General features: G+C 49.1%; 1 protein-coding gene across 1 annotated transcript in view; it reads right to left on the minus strand.

Annotated features, from left to right (window-relative positions):
• Nucleotides 1-6,887: 6,887 nt before the first annotated feature.
• Nucleotides 6,888-22,793, minus strand: part of SDHB (succinate dehydrogenase complex iron sulfur subunit B) — a 30,608-nt gene continuing 14,702 nt past the window's right edge. Inside the window, exons 3-8 of the mRNA XM_043445210.1 lie at nucleotides 15,225-15,310; nucleotides 12,849-12,985; nucleotides 12,144-12,260; nucleotides 9,760-9,861; nucleotides 8,361-8,483; nucleotides 6,888-7,106 (exon numbers count right to left, since the gene is read on the minus strand). Of these exons, the coding sequence (XP_043301145.1) occupies nucleotides 7,029-7,106; nucleotides 8,361-8,483; nucleotides 9,760-9,861; nucleotides 12,144-12,260; nucleotides 12,849-12,985; nucleotides 15,225-15,310 (643 nt within the window). The 3' untranslated portion in view covers nucleotides 6,888-7,028. The remainder of the gene's footprint in view (nucleotides 7,107-8,360; nucleotides 8,484-9,759; nucleotides 9,862-12,143; nucleotides 12,261-12,848; nucleotides 12,986-15,224; nucleotides 15,311-22,793) is intronic.

Here is a 22,793-nt window from a genome sequence, read left to right on the forward strand (position 1 = left end):
GAAAGGCAAAGTCTTAACCACTGGACAACCAGGGAAGTCATTTATTGACCTTTAGGAGGGTGTCTGACGTGAGCAATACCTGCTTGATACTATTGTGAGGCTTACAAGAGGAAAAGTATCTAAAGCACTTGGGACAATGTCTGGCACCACTGGATAAATGTCAAAGGAAGAAGGCACACCTGCCCAGAGACTCACAGGCTCAGAGACGCCCCTGCAGAGCGCGGGGCGGCTCGGCAGTGACGCACAGAATGCTTCTGACGTGCCAGAGGAATGGCAGGGTTAGGGTTAGGGCTTCCCTGGCGGTCCAGTGGTTAAGAACCTGCCTCGCAGCCCAGGGGACACTGGTTTGATCCTGGTCCAGGAAGATCCCACGTGTCTCGGAGCAGCTAAACCCACACAACACAACCACTCAGCCTACATGTTGCAGCCACTGAAACCCGTGTGCCTAGAGCCCGTGCTCTGCAACAAGAGAAGCCGCCGCAGAGGGGCCTGCGCCCTGCAACGAGAGAGACGCCCCACTCAACCAGAGGAAGCCTGGGCGCAGCAGCCAAGACCCAGCACAGCCAAAAATAAATAGATAAGAATTTTAAAGTAAAGAAATAGAGGCATAACCTGGATCTCAGAAGCCTCACAGCATACTGCAGACAAGCCTGCACAGGTGGGAACAAGGAAGCCCGGGAAAAGCACCAGGGCTCCGGGCTGGCATGCGGCGTTAGCACGTTGTCCCATCGCTACAGGCTCAGACATGGTGTCCCCTGACCTGGGGGTCATGGCTTCTGGACTAAGGATCTCCAAAGGATTAAAGACCCCGGGCTCCAGGGCAAACCAGGAAGGGTCACATAGAGACCAGAACTGGGCCCAGTGCATCATTACGCATTTCTGCAATGCCAGGAGCTGCTCTCGGAGCTGGGAACAGAAGGGTGAACAAACAGACATGGGCGGCAGCCAGGGGCCAGCAGAGGAAAACTCCAGAGTAACCTAAAGGGGAAAGGGCTGCAAGGAGACAGAGCTGTGATGAGGAGCACTGGTGCGGGGAGAGACTCCAGGGGAAGGCAGAGAAGGCCTTGGCAGTGTCTGATACATACCAGAGACTCCGTCCATACGTTTGATAAAGGGGGCGGTGTTGGCAGGACTTGCTGATGAATGGGAGGTGGAGGTGCAGGTGTGGAATCAAAGGTGCCTCTCCTCACTGAGTTTGCTCTGAGCAGGTGGGGAGCAGTGGCGCCATTTGCTCGGCTGGGGCTGGGGGAGCAGGCTGCCACCGGGGGGTGGGGCCGGCTTCCCTCGGTTCAGGTGAGAAGACCCATTTCTTCTGCAGACTCTCCAGGGAGGGCAGCCTACTCCTCTGAGCCCCCATTTCCTCCCTCAGAACTTAGTAGGTGCCTGTGCAGACCAGTTAACCAGGGAACCCTGATTTCTGTGGCAGGCTGGATGGCTGGTTTTGCATAAATGACTTGTTCAGATGCCCCTACCAGGAGACTGTGTGGTACAGTGGCAAAGGGCTGGGCCTGGCCCCGGGGAGACCTGGGTTTGGATGCGCATCAGCTGTGTCTACTGTGAGAGCCTTAAAAAGTCACTTTCCTCTCTGAGCCTCTCTCCTCATCTGTGAAATGAACTCTTGAAATGAGGTGGCAGGAGCCAGCTGCTTTCATGAGACCCTGGCACTGGACTAAATCTTCCTAAAAGCAGGGGGCTTGGGGACTGCATCTCAAGATTTGTCCCTTATTTTTGATACTGCTCTTTAGGGCTTCCCTGGTGGCTCAGATGGTAAAGAATCCACCTGCAATGCAGGAGACCTGGGTATGATTGCTGGGTTGGGAAGGTTCCCTGAAGAAAGGAATGGCCACCCGCTCCAGTATTCTTGCCTGGAGAATTCCATGACAGAGGAGCCTGGCGGGCTGCAGTCCACGGGGTCACAAAGCCGTACACGACTGACTAACTCTTTCAGTTTCGCTTGGCATTTAAGAGACTGCAACCTCTGAACCATCTGGGAAGGAGACACACCTGCCACGTGGTCCACGGTCTTTATGGGAGGAGGCCAAAGGAGGCTTCCTTCCAAACCACAGAGGATCTGGGAGGCCCTGCATCTGCCCAGGGTCACCTTTGGGGAAGCGGCTCTTCCTGTGGTCGTCAGGCGGTCTGTGGGCCAGGACCCAATGAGGAGGTTCCCTTCTGTGGCTGCTGCTCCCTCGGGGACCCACAGGAAGGACATATGTACCTGGTTCTGTAATCCGATAGCATAGGGGAGCCCTGGGGGAAGAGCATCAGGCATGGCTTTCTGGACATAAGAGAGACCTTTTTGGCCCAAGCTGTTCTGCGATCAAAGCCTGTCCACGATGCTTGTCCTAGACCAGGTCTCAGTAACTAGTGACCTTAAGGGAACAAAAGAATAAAGGATTGTTATTCAGCAAGAGAAGTAACACTAGCAAAGATAATATATCAATTGTAAAGACTCTCAGTTCTGTATCAGTGGTGACAATTAGCCTGAAATGCTCAACCACCAGATCAACTGGAACCTGACGTCGACCTTCTCCGACCCTTGTGACTTCAATCAACTAAATCTTGGACTCTGTTGACTGCCCAAGCCCCTTCATGAGTTTGCGTGTACCCTTAGCTTAAAACTTCCCTAGTGTTGCTGTTTGGGAAGATGCTACTTTGGGGGGAGATAGATCCCTGGTGTTCTCTTTTCTCTGCAAGGAATAAATCTTTCCTAATCCGGATCTTTTGGCTTGACACTCCCCAAGAGGCAAACCCAGTTTTCGGGTAGCAGGCCCAGTGGCAAAAGGCTTGAGAATGCACTTATCTGGCCTGGTTTACTACAGAGCGTCACCTAACTTCTCCATTTCCCTAGTTTCACTATATCTTTGCAACAGAAGGGATTTTCTCATGTAGTGACAAACCCCATGACAAGATGATTGCTGTCTAGACAGATAAAGGGGAGTTTCAGCAGTTTGTCTTGCAGTTTCCCCGGCAGGGAGGAGGTGGGAAGAGGACCTGCCTGTCCCGTGTTGGTGGCCCGCCCCCTGGCACCCGGCCGTCTGTGTGACGTGGGCGGTGAGGTGAGAAGCCTTGCGCAGACAGCCCCCCCTCTGCACAGGGGGTCTCCCCCTCTGGCCACGTTGGAAATATGCCAGCGGTGACAGTCCTGATGGCTGGCGTCCAAATCTTGCAGGATCTCAGTTCCTGAATCCAGGGGTCTAACCTGGGCCCTCTGCAGTGAAAGGGTGGTGTCCGAACCGCCGAGGAATTCCCAGGGGATTAACCACCTTGGAAATGTGACTCAATCTTCCCCACAGTAATGAGACAAGCCAGTTAATTGAATTTACGGAGCATTTACTCAACTGCAAGCGAGAAGCTTCTTTTTTTACATTATTAGTTTTTTAAACTCGTAAGTGTTAGGTATTTATTTTTAAAGTTTTTTTTCAGCATAACTGAAGTGTAACTGAAAGCAGTGTGAGATATTTAAAGTGTATGATGTGGTGATTTGCTATACGTTGTGAAGGGGTTTTTCCCTCCTCAACTCAATTAACATATTCATGCCTCACAAACTTTTTTGGGGGGGATGGTAAGAACTCGTACTTATTCTTCTTTTTAAAAAATGCTTGTTTATTTATTTTTGGCTGTGCTGGGTCCTGTTGCAGTGGCTTCCTGCTGCAGTGGCTTCTCTGCTGCCCAGCACTGACTCTGGGGCAGTGGGCTTCAGTGGTTGCAGCTCACGGGCTCTGGCGTGCAGGCTCAGTGGTCATGGTGCCCGGGGGCCTGCAGCATGCGGGCTCTTCCTGGACCAGGGACTGAACCGGCCTCCTTTGTACTGCAAGGCAGATTCTTAAACACAGGACCACCAGGGAAGCCCCACATTTATTCTTATGGAGACTTTACCCACAATTCTGAGAGGCGAATGCACTTAATTCCCATTTTATAGATAGGAAAATAGAGGCTCAGAGGTTCAACAACTTGCCCAAAGACGGGGTAAGAAGGGATGGCTGGCTTCAGCCCTTAGGGAAACTCAAAGCACTCCACAGGATGCCTTTTTGTGAATGGAAGCACATCATCTGGACACAATTAGGGCACAGAATTAGCGTGAAGGACAAAACACCATCCCTGTTCAAGTCTGCAGTTTTATTAGAAAAGTCTTTGTGACTTAAAATAGAACATTTGCCTGCAGTCCAATTGAAGATTCAATAAGCAGTAAATTAAACGATCAGTAGATAACATATTCTAATTTAGCTCGAGTTTAAATGGGGTGAGAGAATGATCTACGGTTGCAAACGACATCTGATGAAGCTGATTTGAAGTGGCAACTCCCCTGCTTCTTGTCAGTAGCTGGCTGGCGCAGAACTCATCTTTAAAGCCATTAAATTAGTCCCAAGAAAACCCATCTTTCCCTACAGGTCTAGAGATTAGAAGCAAAATCAAATTATCCAGGAATGTGACCTCCTCGGGAGGCTGTCGGAGATCGGTTAAGTGTGAACAGAGCTGGAAGGCAGTTTGTGCCCTCCTGCGACCCAGCCCGGGGTAGGGAAGCTGTAGAGATTTTTCCAGGTCTCACTTCCAAACCTGGAGCTTGAACATCTGAAGACTGTGTGCTGCGTGGTCTTACTGAGGTGGTCCACAATTCTGAGATGCTAATGTTAGGGCTTCCCCGGTGGCTCAGACAGTAAAGAAGCTGCCTGCAATGCAGGAGAGCGGGGTTCGATCCCTGGATCGGGAAGATCCCCTGGAGAAGGCAATGGCAACCCACTCTAGTATTCTTGCCTGGAGAGTCCCATGGAGAGGAGCCTGGTGTGCTGCAGCCATGGGGTAGCAGAGCTGGACACAAGTGACTCAACAATAGCCAACAGCAAACGGAAGGGCGAAGACTATGTTTTCTAAATTTCTAATAATTTAATGTATGTTCTTGTTTTCTTGGTGGCCTTGGCTCCTAGGTGAGAGGGGACAAGCCTTGCCCCTCACCTCTTGCAGTACCAGACGAGTGCCTTTGAACGGTCCCCTTTCATTTATGGGCTCAGTCTTTGTCGCTGTACACGGGCCTCCTCTAGCAGCAGGAGCCTGGGGTCTCCCTGTGGTGATGCCCCTCCCTGCAGGCTCTCGGGGAGTGGGCTCAGCAGCTGCAGGAGCCTGGGGTCTCCCCGTGGTGACGTCCCTGGTTGGGGGCGCAGGCTCTCGGGGAGCGGACTCTAGGGCACAGGCTCAGTAGTTGTGGTGTCCGAGCATGACTGCCCCTCGGTCTGTGATCTTCCTGGACCAGGGATCCAAGTTGTGTTCCCAGCATTGGCAGGCGGATTCTTTTTTTATTTCCTGCGTGGCATGTGGGATCTTAGTTCCCCACCAGGGATCAAACCCATGCACCCTGCATTGGAAGTGCAGTCTTAACCACTAGACCACCAGGGACGTCCCACGGCTGGCCGATTATTAACCGGTGGACCACCAGCGAAGGCCAAACTGTCTATTTAAGCCAGAAATGCCCATTAAGGTTCATTCTCAGTGAGTCACACATTTTTCTTAGCCTCCTGATACAAGAAGCCTTTGTTTCCAGGATAATCTCAGTGCTACAACTTGAAAAAACAGCCTTGGAGTATTCCTCAGAGTGAATGCACCAGAAGGTGTATTAGAAATGGGTAAATAAGTTACATCCTTGCCAAAGAGCAGAGAACCAGTGGGTAAATAAGCTAAAGTGGAAGGTAAATTTCACACACACACACAGATCTTTAGTAGCACCGTGGACCTCATATATCCTGGGGTAAAAGTAGAAAGCTGCTGTTATTCACAGTAGCTAAAACATGGAAGCAACCGAAATGTACATCAACGGATTACTGGATAAACAAAATGTGCTGTGTACATACAATGGGATTCTTCACTCTTAGAAAAAGGGATTCTGACACTTGCTGCAACAGGAATGAACCTGGAAAACTTTATGCTAACTGAAAGGTGTTACAAAAAAAGACAAACACCATTTAATTCCACTTATATGAGGTAGACTAGTCGAAGTCACAGAAATACTAAGTAGAATGATGGTGGCTAGGCGCTATGGAAGGAGAAATTTTAAGTGTTTAACAAAGTTTGAGTTTTGCAAGATGAAAATAGTTCTGGAGATGGAGAGGGCTGTGCAATAATGTGAATACTTAATACCACTGAATCGTCCACTGAAAAATGGCTGAGGTGGTAATTTTGTTATGTGCATTTTACCACAAGGAGGAAAAACAATAGAAACTTGCTACTATCTTGTACCTCATTTTTGAAGGGAATGAAGAACTCCACACATCTGAGATGACAAAGCTCTAGAGGAAAGAAGTGAACGGTCAGCAGGGGATGTGAAAGCTGGCGAGCTGGGGGGTTTCCATTTTTAAGTTGACAAGCTGCCACTTTTTTTCTCAGCGTTACCACTCTGGGGGCAGCAGCAGAACCAGGGCGGCCATGGTGGGAATCCACGCTTCCCGAGGTCGAGGCCTCTGGAGGGCTGCTGTGGAACTGGAGTTCACAGCTGTGCTGGGGGACTCTGTAATGTTGTCTCCACGAGACGGAGACAGACTTGGCGAGACGTGGTTTTAAGCAATTCTAATACTGGGAGCTGTAGAAACCGGGATGCTGCACACCATGGGCCAGAGCCTGCGGAGCACCCAGGGAGGGAGGCGCCTGCGCTCCAGGGGGCCGAGGAGACCCCCCTCCCAGACGGGCACACAGGGCAGCAGAGATGCCGAGTCCGGGGTCCTCCAGCTGGCAAGCGGCAGAGCCGGGAGCGCGCCCCCGCCCGGCGGCACCGGAGCTGCGCCTGCGCCCACGCACGCCCCACGGCCCAGCTCTGGAGCCGGGTCCCCTTCAAGGACCGGCCCCTCCTCACGGCACCTGCACCTCCCGCTGCAGCACGTGTAAGGAACAGGCTTGCTTTCTTTTGTTAATAAACTAGAATAACGTTTATTTCTTGGACTGTTTATTGTACATGCTGTATCTGTGGGAAATCACGACCTCTGAAGGAACTCGGAGGTCAACTGCATTCTGAGCCGGCTACAGTCAGGTTGAGCTCAGCACAGTCAGGCAGAAGCTTGCTTCTCTTTGTAGGTTGCCATCATCTTCTTGATTTCAGCAATAGCTTTCCCAGGATTCAGCCCCTTGAAAAAAGGAAAAGAGCATCAATATGACATGTAAGTGACACTGAACGAAGAGCCCGATGACCTTGGGCGAGACTCCCGCCCTCGCGGGCGCTGGGAGGCGGGTGGCAGGCCTCTAGCCCTGCCCCAGCCCAACACAGCCCCGGCTGCGGGCTCCGCTTCCCCGTGTGTGAAAGGCACGGACTCGATGGTTTCAGGGCCTGTGTGCAGCCTCAGAGCGCAGTGCGCGCCCCCGCTTTACCGAGGGGCGGGCGGGACGCCGAGCCGGCCCCTGGCTGGCCCGTCTGCTGCCCTCTGCAGTGCACACGTTCACGCCCAGGAGTCTCTGTGGAACTTTTAAGAAACACGCACACAAGCCAGGCCGCCTCGGAGCGGCTGTTCTCTGACGGACCGGCCAATCCGGCCCAGGACCTAGTTTGTTCTAAATAACAGAAGGTCCCCTTTCCTGAGCGCTCACTCTGTGCCAGGCCCTGTCCTGAGAACGTCAGCGGCGGGACCCGCCTCCAGGCCACACGGCTCACTGGGCAGAGCCCGGGGAAAGGCAGGCAGCGCTGCCTGCGGCCCGCGCTCTCCGCCCGGCAGCACCCAGCAGGCCCACTAATCCCCGCGCCAACGCCCCACGGGCAGACTGGGGCCGGGAGCCCGAAACAGGGCATGGCCCAGTCTGGATTTCACTTCCGCTGAGTTTTGCCGCCTTTTCTTTTTTAAACCGCTAACTGGCTGGGTGCGAGTCTTCCATCTTGCTGCCTGTCCTTTAAAAGGAAACTGCTCCGCCCACAGTCCCGCGCGGAGGGCGGTCTCCTGGCGGCTCCCCGCCCACTGGACGGGAGAGCTGAGCTGGGCCACGAGCCTCCCGCCGAGAAATGAGACAGGCAGCTGCTGAGGCGGTAGGCAGGGCGAGCCCCAAGGTGGGAACAGGAAGAGGGAGTGAAAGCTAAACAAGCAGACCTCCGAGGAGGAGCGCGGTGGGCAAACCCCTTGGGCCGGTGGACCGCAGCCCCCACGGCTGCCTGTGCTCGCAGCTTCCGTCCTGAGGTTCCTGCAGTCAGGGCGAACCCAGCGGATCCGAGAGCAGGAACCCGCAACCCAGCCAGCGGGAACCCTGCCCGAGACCCCTCCGGAGGGGCCGTGTCTGCTCCCGCGGGACCCTGCGCACAGCGCCGAGGCGCCGACACCCCCGGGTCCACACCGAGGCGACCGTGGGCTCTGCCTCCCAGGGGAGGCACACGCAGGCGCCGGGCCCGCAGGCCGTACCTTGGGGCAGGTCCGCGTGCAGTTCATGATGGTGTGGCATCGGTACAGAGAGAAGGGGTCCTGCAGCTTGGCCAGGCGCTCCTCCGTGAAGTCATCTCTGGAGTCGATCATCCAGCGATAGGCCTGGGGGGGCGGGCACTGGTGAGCCGGGCTGAGCCCTAACTAGCCGGAGCAGCCCTCTGACTGACACCAAAGCTCCCGGAGCGCAGAGCACCTGCTGGCCCAGCTGAGAGGTCGTCTCCACACCCTTCACTTCCCGTCCTCTTTCAGAGAAAGGCTCTCCACCCTTTCGTAACATCTTCTGATCACATCGACTGAGGCCCAGGAACCTCTGAACCACACACCTGGTCCCTGGTGCTTAATTATACACCAGTGGGCGTCATGTCTTCAACTACTGATCTGCTCTCATTAACCTCCTTCCTAGACATGAAAGAGCAAAGGCAAGGATGGGATGCTTGACTCCCTTTAACTGCCTCCCCAGCACCCACTCACCTCTGAGTAAACAGACTTAATGTTTATTCTACTTATTGATTCTTTTAATTAGCACAGCCAATCGCAGCCTGAGACCAGCCATCTGACCGCTGACTAAGCTCCTGATCACTAGGCCTGCTCCAGCAGTGTGACCGAGAGGACTTCTCCGCCTCCCAACAGCTCAGACACTGGCATAAGTGCCAACTATGAACATACCTCACTATTCAATCTTTAACTTGGCCAGGATCAGTACTGCTAACTGGTCACAGAACCACAGAACTTCTCTTTTTGTGGGAAAATGAGAAACAAGAAGTTGTTTTTTGAGCTGCTTAAGGGTCTATGAAAAGCACTGACCACAAATCTAAAAAGTATGAGCTTTCTGGGAACAAAGACAGTGACCCTTGGCCATGAACTATATATCCAGTCAAAGGCGATGAAAAGCAGCACGCCTTTCTAAGCAACCCCTCAACCCAGCACTGCAGGCTTTCATTAGCCGGGAAACCACCTCCAACCTCTCACTGGGTAACTGCCCCTCAAAGAAACTTCTCTCTGCCCTGCCTGCATGTTGAAAATCCCTGAGGGAGGTGAGGAGCTTTCTGACAGATGGAGTCAGGGAAAGCGGGCAAGTGGGCAGCAAAGAGCCAGCTGCACAGGAAAATGTCTGAAACACTTGCACGGCACGGCCTGCCAACCTGCAGCCACCAGCCCCTGGTGTGGCCGCCGCCACACTCAACGAAGGCAGCCTGCAGATGAAGCGCCATATTCATCGGAAGCCAAGTGAAGGCGATGCGACCCATGACCCTGTTTGTAGCGGGTGCCAGGGAAGGACACCACCGCCCCTCGGAACGGCTGCTTTCCAGCACACTGTCCTTCTGGAGTTCTGGATGCCCGAGTTTCAGCTTCCCTCACGGTAATGAGGGCACCTCACCTGCATGAGGACCGCGGGGCCCAGGTACTTGTCTCCATTCCACCAGTAGCTCGGGCAGCTGGTACTGCAGCAGGCGCAGAGAATACACTCATAGAGCCCGTCCTGTGTGGGGAGAAAGGGCGATCAGGAGCCCATCACGGGAGAGACGGCTGTGACCTGAGCTGATTAAACGTGGCGTGTGGGGTCAGCACACGGACAAAGTGCACTGAGTTTTGTTTGTTTTGCACGAGTTTTCTTGGCAAAATCCTAGGAGTGGTTTGCAGAGATTTACTATGTTCATAAAAAAGATCTGGGAACTATCTTCAGACATGTGCTGGATCAGAGCCCAGAGTTCTTAAGCCCACATGTGCTTATCCTTTAATAAATAACGCTTCACTTACCTTAAAAAAATACAAAAAACAAAAAACATGAAAAGAACTCACCACCTCGAATGCAGTCTAGCAGAAATTAAAAAGCCCCAAGTGCTGAGGCATCCAGAGTGTACACCAGCTTCTGCCCTGGGTCAGCAGGGATCTCAAGGTTTCCAGGGGGAACACCAGTACTGTCCCAAATAGTCAACCCACACTGAGCACTGGGTGCCTTACTGCCTAAATGACCTCATTTAACTGGCACAATAAGGCTGGGGTGAGTGTTGTTAGATTCCCATTTTACAAGTGAGGCACAGAGGCTCAGAGGAGTTAGGTCCCTTGCTGAGCATCACACAGCTGCCAACAGCAGAGCTGAGACGGGCCGCCGGGCAGCCTGCTTTGGAATGCCTCCTCTAACACTGCCACACTCACAGACTCAACCTGCTCAACAGGCTTCAACAAACCAGACTTTGATTTGGGGAACAACAGAAACTGCTTACAAGTGGCGAAACAGAAGGGCAAGCTGACATCTGAAGTGACAGCTATAAGCAGATGGCAGAGTTGATGGTCACCACGGTAACCACAGGTCTCCAACAAAACCTGTGTTCTCAGCTGGTGAGCGTGTAAGCTGGCCCCACGGTCTAGAAGGCATAAGGTCACAGCTTTTATGACCTTTTATTAAGGTCAAAGCCTTAATAATAGTCATATTATTTAGTCTACTTGATATGATAGACTCCCTGAAGTTAGAAATTAGGGGTAGCTACGTCCCGAGAACAAGAAGCTCTTGAAAGAGAAGTTGGTTGGTTGCTCTGACTTCCATCACCATGCTGACCCTCAACGTCTCCATGACGAGAGGCCTGGTTCTCACCACAACTTTCCATTTGCTCTCTGAGCTGCACCGTGTGGCACATGGGGTTTAGTTTTCTGACCAGGGACGGAACCCACGCCCCTCACAGGGAGCTTGAGGTCTTAACCACTAGACCACCAGCAAGTCTGAAGGACTTTCCTTTCTTAACGTTTTATGGGGAAGAGGTATGTGTGAGTGCATGCTCAGCTGTATCTGACTCTACATGACCCCATGGACCACAGCCTGTCAGGCTCCTCTGTTGGTGGGATTTCCCAGGCAAGAATATGGAGTGGGTTTGCCATTTCCCTCTCCAACAGGGAAGAGAAGAGAGGCTAAATATTCCCCAGGACCTAAAAAGGCAAAATTCATTTACTCACTCACACAGCTAGTATTTGCTGGTAAGATGGCTCATGCCATGGGACCCAGAAAGGGTGAGGCGCGGCCCACCGCTGAGGCGGGCTCGGTCTGCCAGTGGACTGTCCCGTAAATGAACAAAGCGGTGCCCTGAGGCAGCGTGAGTCCCTGCCTCATGCAGAGGCAGTGCTGGGACCTGTCTCCGTCTGGTCCCCCTTTCCACCTCTTCCTCTCCAGAGGAGTGTGCTGGGAGTGTGCAAGCCAGAGACTTAGAGGAGGTAAAAGTGTGCGAGAGACTAAACCCTTGATAATAACCCCTTCACCTTCGGAGACTTCACAGCCTGCCCCCAGGGCTGGCACCTCCCAGAGTGAGCAGGCCTGTCGCAAGCCCACACCGCGTTACCAGAGAGCAGCAAGTCCTAGTCCTGGCTCTGCCATCAGCTCACTCCCGGCCCTAGACAGAGCGTGGCAGCCGGGCCGCAGACGGCAGCGCGTGCTTTACTCGCCTGCACTGTTAAGGGAGTAACCGACGCAGCTGTCACCTGTCAAAACCTGGCAACTGACAGACAAGCTTCCTGTGGAAAAGACAAGGATCTGGCGCCGTGGCAGCATCGTGCTGCTCCAGTCCCCAGTCCTCTCTGGGTCCTCTGTGGGTTCTCACTACCCACCTGGCTCTGACAGGCTGTGTGTCCAACCCTTGGACAGTTAGTTCCGCAGTTCCTTTCCGGAAGATGCTAAATGGTCCACACGCCAGCCTCCCCACCCCCATCCCAGCCCCCTGGGTAAACATCTCTGCAACAAAGTCCTCAGGTCAGACAACAAACGGGACTAATGACCAGTTTCTCACGGTCTTCTATGGACTGCAGGTACTGCTCCTTGCCCCCCTGGGACTCATCCTTCTTCTTTAAGTAAGGCTCGATGGACTTGTACTGCGCATAGAAGTTGCTCAGATCCTGAGGTGAAGAGGAAGAGGAAGAAATGGGTCAGATCCCACCGCCACCCTTAGCGTTCTTATTTACCCATTTCTTGGACACTGCCTACGCTCCCGCCCCGTGACAGCAGCAGCCAGCCTCTCTTTCTTTGGCACAGCTACACGCAAAGACCACGAAAGGAGAAATGGTCGCATGTAAGCGTGGTCAGGAAATCTCTCCTTTAGCCACGTGAGAAACTTTCCCATCCTGCAGTCCTTTCTCCTGATACCCTTGAAAGCACCCAGTGAGTGAAGGGAAAGGTGGTCAGATATCAGGAAATGGTAATTCAAGCACACAACAACGGCTGCTTTCCCAACGGAGATTTTCCACATGAATTCTTTGTTGTTAGGGTCAAATTGTTCATTTCTGAAACTGTTCCAAGTATAAAATCCTGTGCCCTGTTATTCCCAAACAATCCTCACCAAACAAGCGGCTGCAGGACCTTCTAGGCCAGTTACCTTCTGCCGTTCACATTCCTCAATTACACTCACGGCAGGAAAGAAACCTGCCCTGAAGAACTACAGCGAAACACACACACCTCCCAACCCATTTAGCAAATAGAAAACTTACAGGAACAAGATCCTTTATCACATACATATGTGGCAGAGGGTAGATTTTGGAAACTTTGCTGAGGTTGGTGTCGATCCTGCGGGTGCACGCCAGAGTGTTGCCTCCGTTGATGTTCATGGCGCAGGAGCCGCAGATGCCTGGAGAGATCACGGGGCGCCGTGACCGCGGCGCCGGCTCCCTTCCAGGCTCCAGCAGCAGCGGGGGCGCCGGCGCAGACACACCGTGCAGGTGCCCGCTGCCTTTCCCACCCCTCCTTCCTGAAACGGAGACTCTGGGAGACCAGGGGCAACCCTGAGGCTGGAAGGTGCCCGTCCAGGATGGCGCTGCTGGCGCCCGAGGGCCCCCCCGGTCCTAGCTCCTCGCCCCATGTCTTCAGAGAGAAAAAACTGCCTTTTCTGTGTGTGTGTTTAAAGTCACTGTTACTTGAATTATTTTTAAAAATTTAAAAAACAATTTATTTATTTCTAATTGAAGGATGACTGCTTCACAGTGCTGTGCTGGTCCCCACTGAACCAAACTTTCTTTTTTGGTCTGGCCATGCTGCATGGCTTGTGGGATCTTAGTTCCTCAACCAGGGATTGAACCTGGACCCTTGGCAGTGAAAGCTCAGAGTCCTAACCACTGCCAGGAATTCACCAAACTCAAACCCTCAACAGACTAAGACTAAATAAATCAACACTGTCTGGGTCATCTTAAAGCTGAGGCCTGGACACAGGGGCCTCAGAGGTTGCTCTGATTCTGTCTCCACAAAGCGGCTCGGTGCCTCCTCTCTGGGTATGAAGCCCATTTGAGTTGCCTTAGCGCCGACTTCCCAAGGAGGATGAACTAATGTGAAACCAACCAAAGTAAGCAAAATGAGGTGCTGAGTAAGCACCATGAAATGAGAAATTCCTTAGCTTGCACTCATTTCCTGTGTATGGAATTTCCTAGGTATTTCAGGGTTACAAATGACTACACAGTCTAACCCCTGGCCACCACATCTCTAATTAAAAAAAAAATACAATGAAATTTCCAGGGCTTACCTGGAAATTTTCTTTACAAGAGAAACAAAAGTAGCCACAGTCACTATCATTCTGCCTTTTTTACTTTTAGCTAACATGGGCCACACCTTGTGTTCTTGGCTCAGAAAGATTACTGCAAAGTGTCTTTATTTCCTGTGCTGTGAGGCTGGTATTTAATTACAGCAGGATGTTCCCTCAACAGCAGGATCCAGCCAAATAATCATACGTGTCAGCAGCATAGGCTACATTAAATCCAGCCCTGTAAGATTAGCTGAATCAAAACAGACGTCTTAACAGCAGGACTTTAAAGGCTTGAGACTACAGCAGGACACAGATGAAGCGCGGTGGGCTGACAGCTGTAACGACCTTTCCTTGTATGGAAGGTATTTTAGGGAGAAAGTCAGCCACAGCCCGTGGTCGGCCCCAGCGACCCTGTTCTGGTTTTATCCCAGGCTTCCAAGCCAGTCTAAGTGAGTGTACCGCCTGAGAGGACTAATTCCAGAATCTGACAGCTCTGCCTGAGTCCTGGCTCCCCACTCCGGGGACCACCTCCGGGTCCGTCCGGAAGCCCAGACCCTCCCCAGGCTTCCGTCTCCTCACATGTGCGCCGAGTGTCAATGACCGCAATGCCTGTGTGTCTCACGTGAAGCGCCCAGCATGGAGTGCGCACAGTCTGTGCTCCACAACCGGCAGGATCGTCAGCCGTCACAGCACTCCTGTGGTTTTTCCCAAACCGGAGAACTCTCTGGATGATTACTTAGGAGTTTTCTTTAAATCAGCTCCTTTTAACTTAAATTCTTATTTAAAAAATCATTTCTATCACGGTTCCACTGTCGTAATTATATTTTTCTAGTACGTAGCTATGAAAGTAAACAATGTCGGTGCACACTGCCTGGAATCAGCAGCGCAATGTAGCAACCGCTGTTCCCACCCAGAACATTCTACTGACCACCTGCTCTGGCCATGTGTGATGCTGGGAGCTGGCAGGGGACGCGCAACTCCCCTGCTGGACAAGTGGTGAGTGTCTAGAAATCCACCCCCCACCACCTGAGTGGAGGGGCTCTGTGGCTGCCAGGCAGAGTATCTGAGCTGGTCCTGGAAGGGTGCAGCTGCTCACAGAGGCCGTCAGACACATTAACCATGCAAGTGAAAACTCCTCAAGGGAAATAAACTCAGAAACCCGAACCTGTATCCGGAGTGCAAACTCCTAACACTTCTGCCCCAGAAAGGCAAGCGTGACTTGTGGCGGGGCTACCTGGCAAAGCGCTACAGCCACCGTCCAGGTAGCCCCAGTATTGGTTCTGGCCAGCCCAGGCCTCTTTTGGGAACCAGGACAAAAGTGTTCTAGCCTAACAATAGGAAAGCAAAGGCTTACCTTCTCTGCATGATCTTCGGAAGGTTAAAGTAGAATCAATTTCATTCTTAATCTTGATTAAAGCATCCAACACCATAGGACCACAGCTGACCAAAAGAAAAAAAAAGAGTCACAAAAATATCAGACGCAGCTGTATTTATGTGAAGCCCAATCTCCTGACACATTACCATGACATAGCCTGAGACAGTGACACGTGTTAGCGGCTCTTCTTGCCCATCTGGCCTCCTGAGGTCACCTTCAGTTTTTTCCAGTTCTCACTGTGTGCACACAGGAGAACGTGCACTCTCTCAGTTTAGGGACCACTGAGCTCTACTCTGAGGACCACACTGCACGTGCATTTCTAGGAAACGGAGCGTAACGAAATGGAGACATGTTTAGATTAGGGAACAACTTCTACACACTGGCAGCTTTTGTTTCTTCCTCTAAAGCTCTCTGAAAAGTTTTCCCAAATAATTTATTTCAAATTTCAGTTTTATTTTTTTGGATGAAAACAGTAAGTAGCTTTAAATGGTTAGTTAACAGCTTCTCAGCTCTGAGGCACAGAGAGCAATCACACAGGACTGCTGCAGGTGAATTAACACACAAGGAAAATCAAACACTGAAGAGCAGAGTCTGCCACATACATTCAGTCTAACTGTGACTGCAGAGGCTTTGATTCAATGAAAATGGCTTATTCTCTCAGAGCCTCAGTTTCTGCATCTGTAAAATGGAATTAATATTTACATCAAATTATGAAGATTAAATAAAAACATGCAACAAGGTCCTACTGAACTATATTCAATATCCTGTGATAAACCATAGTGGAAAAGAAATGAAAATTAATATGTGTAACTGAGTCATTTTGCTCTACAGAAATTAACACAATATTGTAAATCAACTACACAGTACTTCAATTTTTAAAAAAGTGCAATTTTCAGAGTAGCTGGCAGATACATGTTTAGCAAACCTATCTCCTGGTTGACACCTCCACCCTATTCTCAGTATTTCTCTATGCATGAGGTTTAAAAAAATATGCCCCCTCCCAATTTTCTATATGCCGTCTTTCTCTCCCCTACCCAACTCTGAGACTACGGACAAAGACTGTGTAAACTTAAGGCATGCTGTCGCTGCTGTTCAGTCGCTCAGTCGTGTCCGACTCTCTGCGACCCCATGGACTGAAGCACGTCAAGCTTCCTGTCCTTCACCAACTCCCAAATTTGCTCACACTCATGTCCATCGAGTCAGTGATGCTCTCTGACCATCTCATCCTCTGTCGTTCCCTTCTCCTCCGCCTTCAATCTTTCCCAGCATCAGGGTCTTTTCTGGTGAGTCAGTTCTTTGCATCAGGTGGCCAAAGTATTGGAGCTTCAGCATCAGTCCTTTCAATGAATATTCAGGACTGATTACCTTTAAGATTGACCTTTAAGATTACCTTTAAGATCTCCTTGCTGTCCAGGGGACTCTCAAGAGTCTTTTCCAACACTACAATTCGAAAGCATCAATTCTTCGATGCTCAGCCTTCCCTATGGCCCAACTCTTATATCCATACATGACTACTGGAAAAATCACAGCTTCGACGAGACGGACCTCTGTTGGCAAACTGATGTCTTTGCTTTTTAATACCTGTCTAGGTTTGTCGTAGCTTTCCTTCCAAGGAGCTAGCGTCTTTTAATTTCATGGCTGCAGTTACCATTTGCAATGATTTTGGAGTCCAAGAAAATAAAATCTGTCACTGTTTCCACTTTTTCCATTTCTTAAAGTGTATAACATGATAATCTGATGTATAGTGAGAAGACTGCCATAACAAGGTTGGTTATTTAACACATCTGCATTATCTGTATGTATTTCTACCAACAATATGTCACACCCTTTCCACTGTACCTCTGCTAACACTGGGAATTGTAACCTTAAAAAAAAAACCCTGCTATTCTGAGAATGGAGATGTGTTATTACTGTCACTGTTTTGAGATTTTTGAACACTCCAGTGGTTGAATATCTGTCATAAATTCACTGATCTTTCCTCACATCAATTATTTATTGAAAGTCTGCTCTGTACCAGCTTCTGTCCCAGGTGTTAGACGTCCACCAGAGGACAAAGCAGGTACAAGTTCCTGCCACAGGCAGCGCTCATTCTAGTGGACTCATCTTATAGACTCAGTCTCTCCACGCTGTTTGCCTCTTTGTTTACTGAAGTCTGGGGAGTTTTCCTTTTTAAGGTCTGAACTACCATCTTCTAGAAGAGAAACTCTTCTGTTTTTCTCTATGCTCCTCACTCCCAGGACTTCACTTCCGGTCACCAACTGTGGGTGTTTTTTCCATGCCAAGTGATTCTGCAACATCAAGTGGGAATCCCACAGTGGAACTCAAAGCTGACACTATCAACTCGAGGTCCTTAAGACCCCCTCCTCCAGTTTGCTAGACTGACTCCCCCAGAATTAAGAAGAGAACCGTCTGCTGACCAGATCACTGGTTTACCATAAACAGTCAAAAGGAAGAGGCGCACAGGGGAGGCACTGGGCGGGAGGGGAGCGTCCTCGCCCTCTCCCTGCACAGGCCACTCTGCCCTGGCGCCGCCTGGGCTTTGCCGGTTCAGCTCTCTGATCCCTGGAATCAAGGATTCTTAATGGAGGTTTAATTATGTAGGGAAGACTGACTACATCCCTGGTCACTGATAAGAGATTCAACCTCTAGCCCTGCTCCCCTCCTGGGAGGTCAGCCCTCGAATCTTAGGTTGGTTGTCCTAGCAACCAATCCTAATCGAGTGGATTTAGGGGCTTTTAAGAAATCACTTAACATAAACTCAGGTGTGGTTGAAACGAGCTTGCTATAACAAAAGATACCCATTTCACCTCTATTATTTATCTGAAGCCGTTTGAGGAACTGAGAATGAAAACAAAACATAACGAAAGATGACCCTATAGTTGTTCGGGATTACAAGGATTTTAGAAACCAGAAACCCAAGACCAAATATATACCACAGTATCACACATCTAACACATCTGATGCTAATCCTGCTGCCTCCCTCAACCAGCAATTGGCTATCTGACTTCTGATTTTGGAAGTCAAAATTTTAAAACATGCAAAAAATTTAGATGTTCACACTGTTAAAAGTCGACCACTTTTCCTTTTATGATACTGTCCTCTTTTAAGTCTAAAAGACCATTCTCCTTCCTGAGGCCAGATGAATATTTTGTGTTTTCTTCCATTTCTTAACATTTTCTAAGAGTGTGCATGCATGCAGAGTCGCTCCAGTCATGTCCGGCTCTTGCGACAGGCTGCACTGTAGCCCCCCAGGCCCCTCTGTCCATGAGCTTCTCCAGGCAAGAATATTGGAGTGAAAAAACAACAAAAAAAAGAAAAAGAATACTCAAGTGGCATGCCATGCTCTCCTCCAGGTGATCTTACGACCCAGAGACTGAACCAGCGTCTCTTGTGTCTCCTGTATCGGCAGGTGGGTTCTTTACTACTGGTGCCACCTGGGAAGCCCTCTTTTCTGCCTTCCTTTAAGTAGTATTTTTACATTAGTATTTTAAAAATTCTATTTTAAAATATTTAATTTATATATTCCAATTCCATTTTACCTATGTCTCTTGGCATTAAAAACAGTTGTGTGTGTGTTCAGTTACTAAGCTGTGTTCGGCTCTTTGCAACCCCATGGACTGCAATATACCACGCTTACCTGTCCTCCACTATCTCCGGGAATTTACTCTAATTCATGTCCATTGAGTGATGCTATCCAACCACCTCATCCTCTGCAGCCCCCTTCTCTTTTTGCCTTCAACCTTTCCCAGCATCAGGGTCTTTTCCAATGAGCTGGCTCTTTGCATCACGTGGCCAAAGTATTAAAGCTTCAGCATCAGTCTTTCCAATGAATAATCAGGGTTGATTTCCTTTAGAATTGACAGGTCTGATCTCCTTGCCATGCAGAGGACTCTGAATAGTCTTCTCCAGCACCACAATTCGAGGGCGTGAATTCTTCGGCACTCAGCGTTCTTCGTGCGTGGTCCAACCCTCACATCTCCATGACTGCTGGAAAAACCACGTGTGCCAGCTGCTTCACTCATGTTCGGCTCTTTACGATCCTGTGGACCACAGCCCACCAGGCTCCTCCATCCAGGGGATTCTCCAAGGAAGAATACTGGAGTGGGCTGCCATGCCCTCCTCCAGAGGATCTTACTGACCCAGGGATCGAACCCAGGTATCTTGGGTCTCCTGCAATGGCAGGCAGGTTCTTTTTTTTTTTTTTTGGCAGGCAGTTTCTTTACCATTAGCGCCATCTGGGAAGCCATAGCTTTGACTATACAGACCTTTGTCGGCAAAGTCTGCTTTTTAATACGCTGTCTTTAATTTTATGGCTGCAGTCACTGTCTGAATTGATTCTGGAGCCCAAGAAAATTAAAATCTGTCACTGCATCCACTTTCCCCCCTTCCATTTGAAGTGACAGGACCGGATGCTGTGATCTTAGTTTTTTGAATGAGGAGTTTTAAGCCAGCTTTACCACTCTACTGTTTTACTTCACCCTCCTTTTTTACCCCTCATCAAGAGGGGTAAAAAAAAAAAAAATCAAGAGGCCCTTTAGTTCTTCTTTGCTTTCTGCCATTAGAGTGGTATCATCTGCATATCTGAGGTTGTTGATATTTCTCCTGGCAATCCTGATTCCAACTTGTGATTCACCCAGCCTGGCATTCTGCATGATGTACTCTGCATATAAGTTAAATAAACAGAGTGACAATACACAGCCTTGTCACACTCCTTTCCTAGTTTTGAACCAGTCAGTTACTCTAGAATTATATGTCCTTAACTTCTCAATGGATTGAGAGTTAATACTGTATCACTTCAGGTAACCACCTTCCAACTTTATAGGTGAACTTGCTCTCAGCTCTTATGATGGATACAGTTATCAGGACTTCCCTGGTAGTTCAGCACTAAGAATCTGCGGGCCAGTGCAGGGGACGTGGGTTCAGTTCTTGGTCTGGGAAGATCCCACCTGCTGTGGAACAACTAAGCCTGAGCGCCACGACCCCAGAGCCTGAGCTCCACAGGGCCCGGGAGCCACAGCTGCTGCAGCCTGTGCGCCCAGAGCCCGCGCTCTGCAGCAGGAGAAGCCACTGGAATGAGCAGCCCACGCACAAGACCAAGAGCGCCCACCGCCCGCTGCGACTACAGAAGACCCAGCGCCGCCACAAACACAGGAGATAGTCACCACACGCACTGCATCTGTGAGAGTCATACTGTATGTAATACCTTACAGATTGTTTTAAGGTCATCATCCACTTTAACAGTTAAGAGGAAAAGGTTTTATATTTATCCTATCTGGTGCTTTTTATTATTTTCCTAAGAACTGAGATTCCACAAGGTATTTTTCTTCAGCTTGAAAAACTTCCTCTTTCATGTGGCACAGGTCTCTGGCTATTACTTCTGACACTTTTTGTTATCTGAAAATGTCTTAATTTCATCTTCATCTTGAAGGATCTTTGTGCTGAATATAGAATTCCAGTTCACAGAGCTTTCCTTTTAGTAATTTAGAGAACTCATTCCATTGTGTTTCAGCTTCTGTAATTTCTGATGAGTAGTAAACAATCATTCACATCTCCGCATGCAATGTGTGTTTTTTCTCACGGCTTTCAAGATTTCCTCTGTATTTTTATCTTCAGTAATTTGACCATGATGTGCCTGGTGGTTTTCTATGTACTACCCTGCTTGGAATTCGTTAAGATTCTTGAGTATGTAAATTATGCTTTTCACAGTTTGAGTAATTCTTGCCCATTACCTCTTCAAATATATTTTTTGCTTATTCTTCCATTGCACTTCTTCTGGGACTCCAATTACACGTGTAAGAGCTTCTGATACTGTTCCATGGATCAATGAAATGCTTTTTAAAAAATCTCTTTTTTCCTTTTTGTCTTAAGAACAGACAATTTCTAGTAATTTTCTTTTTTTAATTTCTAGTAATTTACTTTCAGATTCACCAAAGTTTCCTACTGTCAGTTTCAACCTGCTCTTAAACTAAGCCCATCCAGTGAATTTTCTACTTCAGATATTGTACTTTTCAGTTCCAGGTTTTCCATTGGTTCTTTAAGTTTCTAACTCTCTGCTGAGATTTCCTACCCAACTATGAGTATATCTTCCTTTATCTAAGAACACAATTGCTTAAAATCCTTTCTGCTAGTTCCCACAAGTGGGTTGGTTCAAGGCTGGTCTCTGTTGAGTGTCTTTTCACTTGAGCATGTACCAAGTTGCACTGCTTCTGTGTATGAGTAATCCTGTGTATTAGTAATTCTGGGTTGTATGTTGGACCATGTAAATAACACGATGCAGTAACCCTGGACTGTATTGTGCTTCTCAGAATAGTGATGATTTTTTTGTTGTTGTTAAAGCAACAATTAGAATGACTGAACTCAAGATCTGGGCAGTTCATGAACAGAATTTGGGACTCCCCCTCTGTACCTTTTTTCAGGATTTCCTCCTCATTTTCTGGTTGCTGTGGTAGCTTCCAAATGTATATTCTGGTTATGGAAGCTAGTGACCACAGTAAGACTGGTTTTTTAATTGCGTTTTAGCCCTTGCACTCCCACATCAGTGGGGGCTTGCCCTCAGTTAAAGAACATGCAAAAAGAGTTGATTTTTCCAAGTAACATTCTATACTTCCAACTGTCAACTCTGTCTCAGCGTCTGCCTGCTTTGGTTGCTCTCCTGCGCCTTTGGTCGCTGCTGCTGCTTTTTTAAGATTTACGTATCTTGCTTGTGCTGGGTCCTGGCCGCAGTGCACGGGCTCCTCGCTCAGGGCCCCCTGCTGTGGGGCACAGACTCAGGCACATGGGACCAGTACTTGCAGCATGCAGGCTCCTCCCGAACCAGGAATCAAACCTGTGTCCCCCGTGTTGGCAGGCAGATTCTTAACCACTAGACCCCCAGAGAAGCCCCATTGCTTCTTATATTTATTTTATAAACCAGAGGAAGGGTTAGGGCTTCCCTGGTGGCTCAGATGGTAAAGAGTCTGCCTGCAATGCAGGAGATCTGGGTTCGATCCTTGGGTCAGGAAGATCCACTGGAGAAGGAAATGGCAACCCACTCCAGTATTCTTGCCTGAAAAATCCCATGGATGGAGGAGCCTGGTGGGTTACAGTCTATGCAGTTGCAAAGAATTGGACACGATTGAGCAACTAACACTTTCACTCTAACGAAAGCTATTCTGCCATTACCGGAACTAAATGCAATTGATCAAAAGAAATTAAAAGAAAAAAATTTTTTTTTGTCATTAAAAATGTTATAAATTTAACTCTTCCAGTTTTAATCACATTCTGTAGTTTTAATTTGCAAAGTTTTTATTTTTTAAGTATCTGATAATATTTTTATTATTCCTTAATCGAATAGTTATTTAAGAGTGCTTTTTAGTTTCCAAGTAATTATGGTTTTTTGCTGTTAATATGAAATTTTAGTTTTATTGTATTATGGTCAGAAAGTGTGATCTATACAATTTTCCTTTATTTGGATTCTATTAATAATTTTCAGTTGCTAAATATTTGATAATTTTGTCTGAGAAGATCATATATCAGTTAACTCTATTAAAAGAGTTTATGGGTTGACAG

Source organism: Cervus canadensis, chromosome 24, assembly GCF_019320065.1.
Source record: "Cervus canadensis isolate Bull #8, Minnesota chromosome 24, ASM1932006v1, whole genome shotgun sequence".
Taxonomy (NCBI): Eukaryota; Metazoa; Chordata; class Mammalia; order Artiodactyla; family Cervidae; genus Cervus; species Cervus canadensis.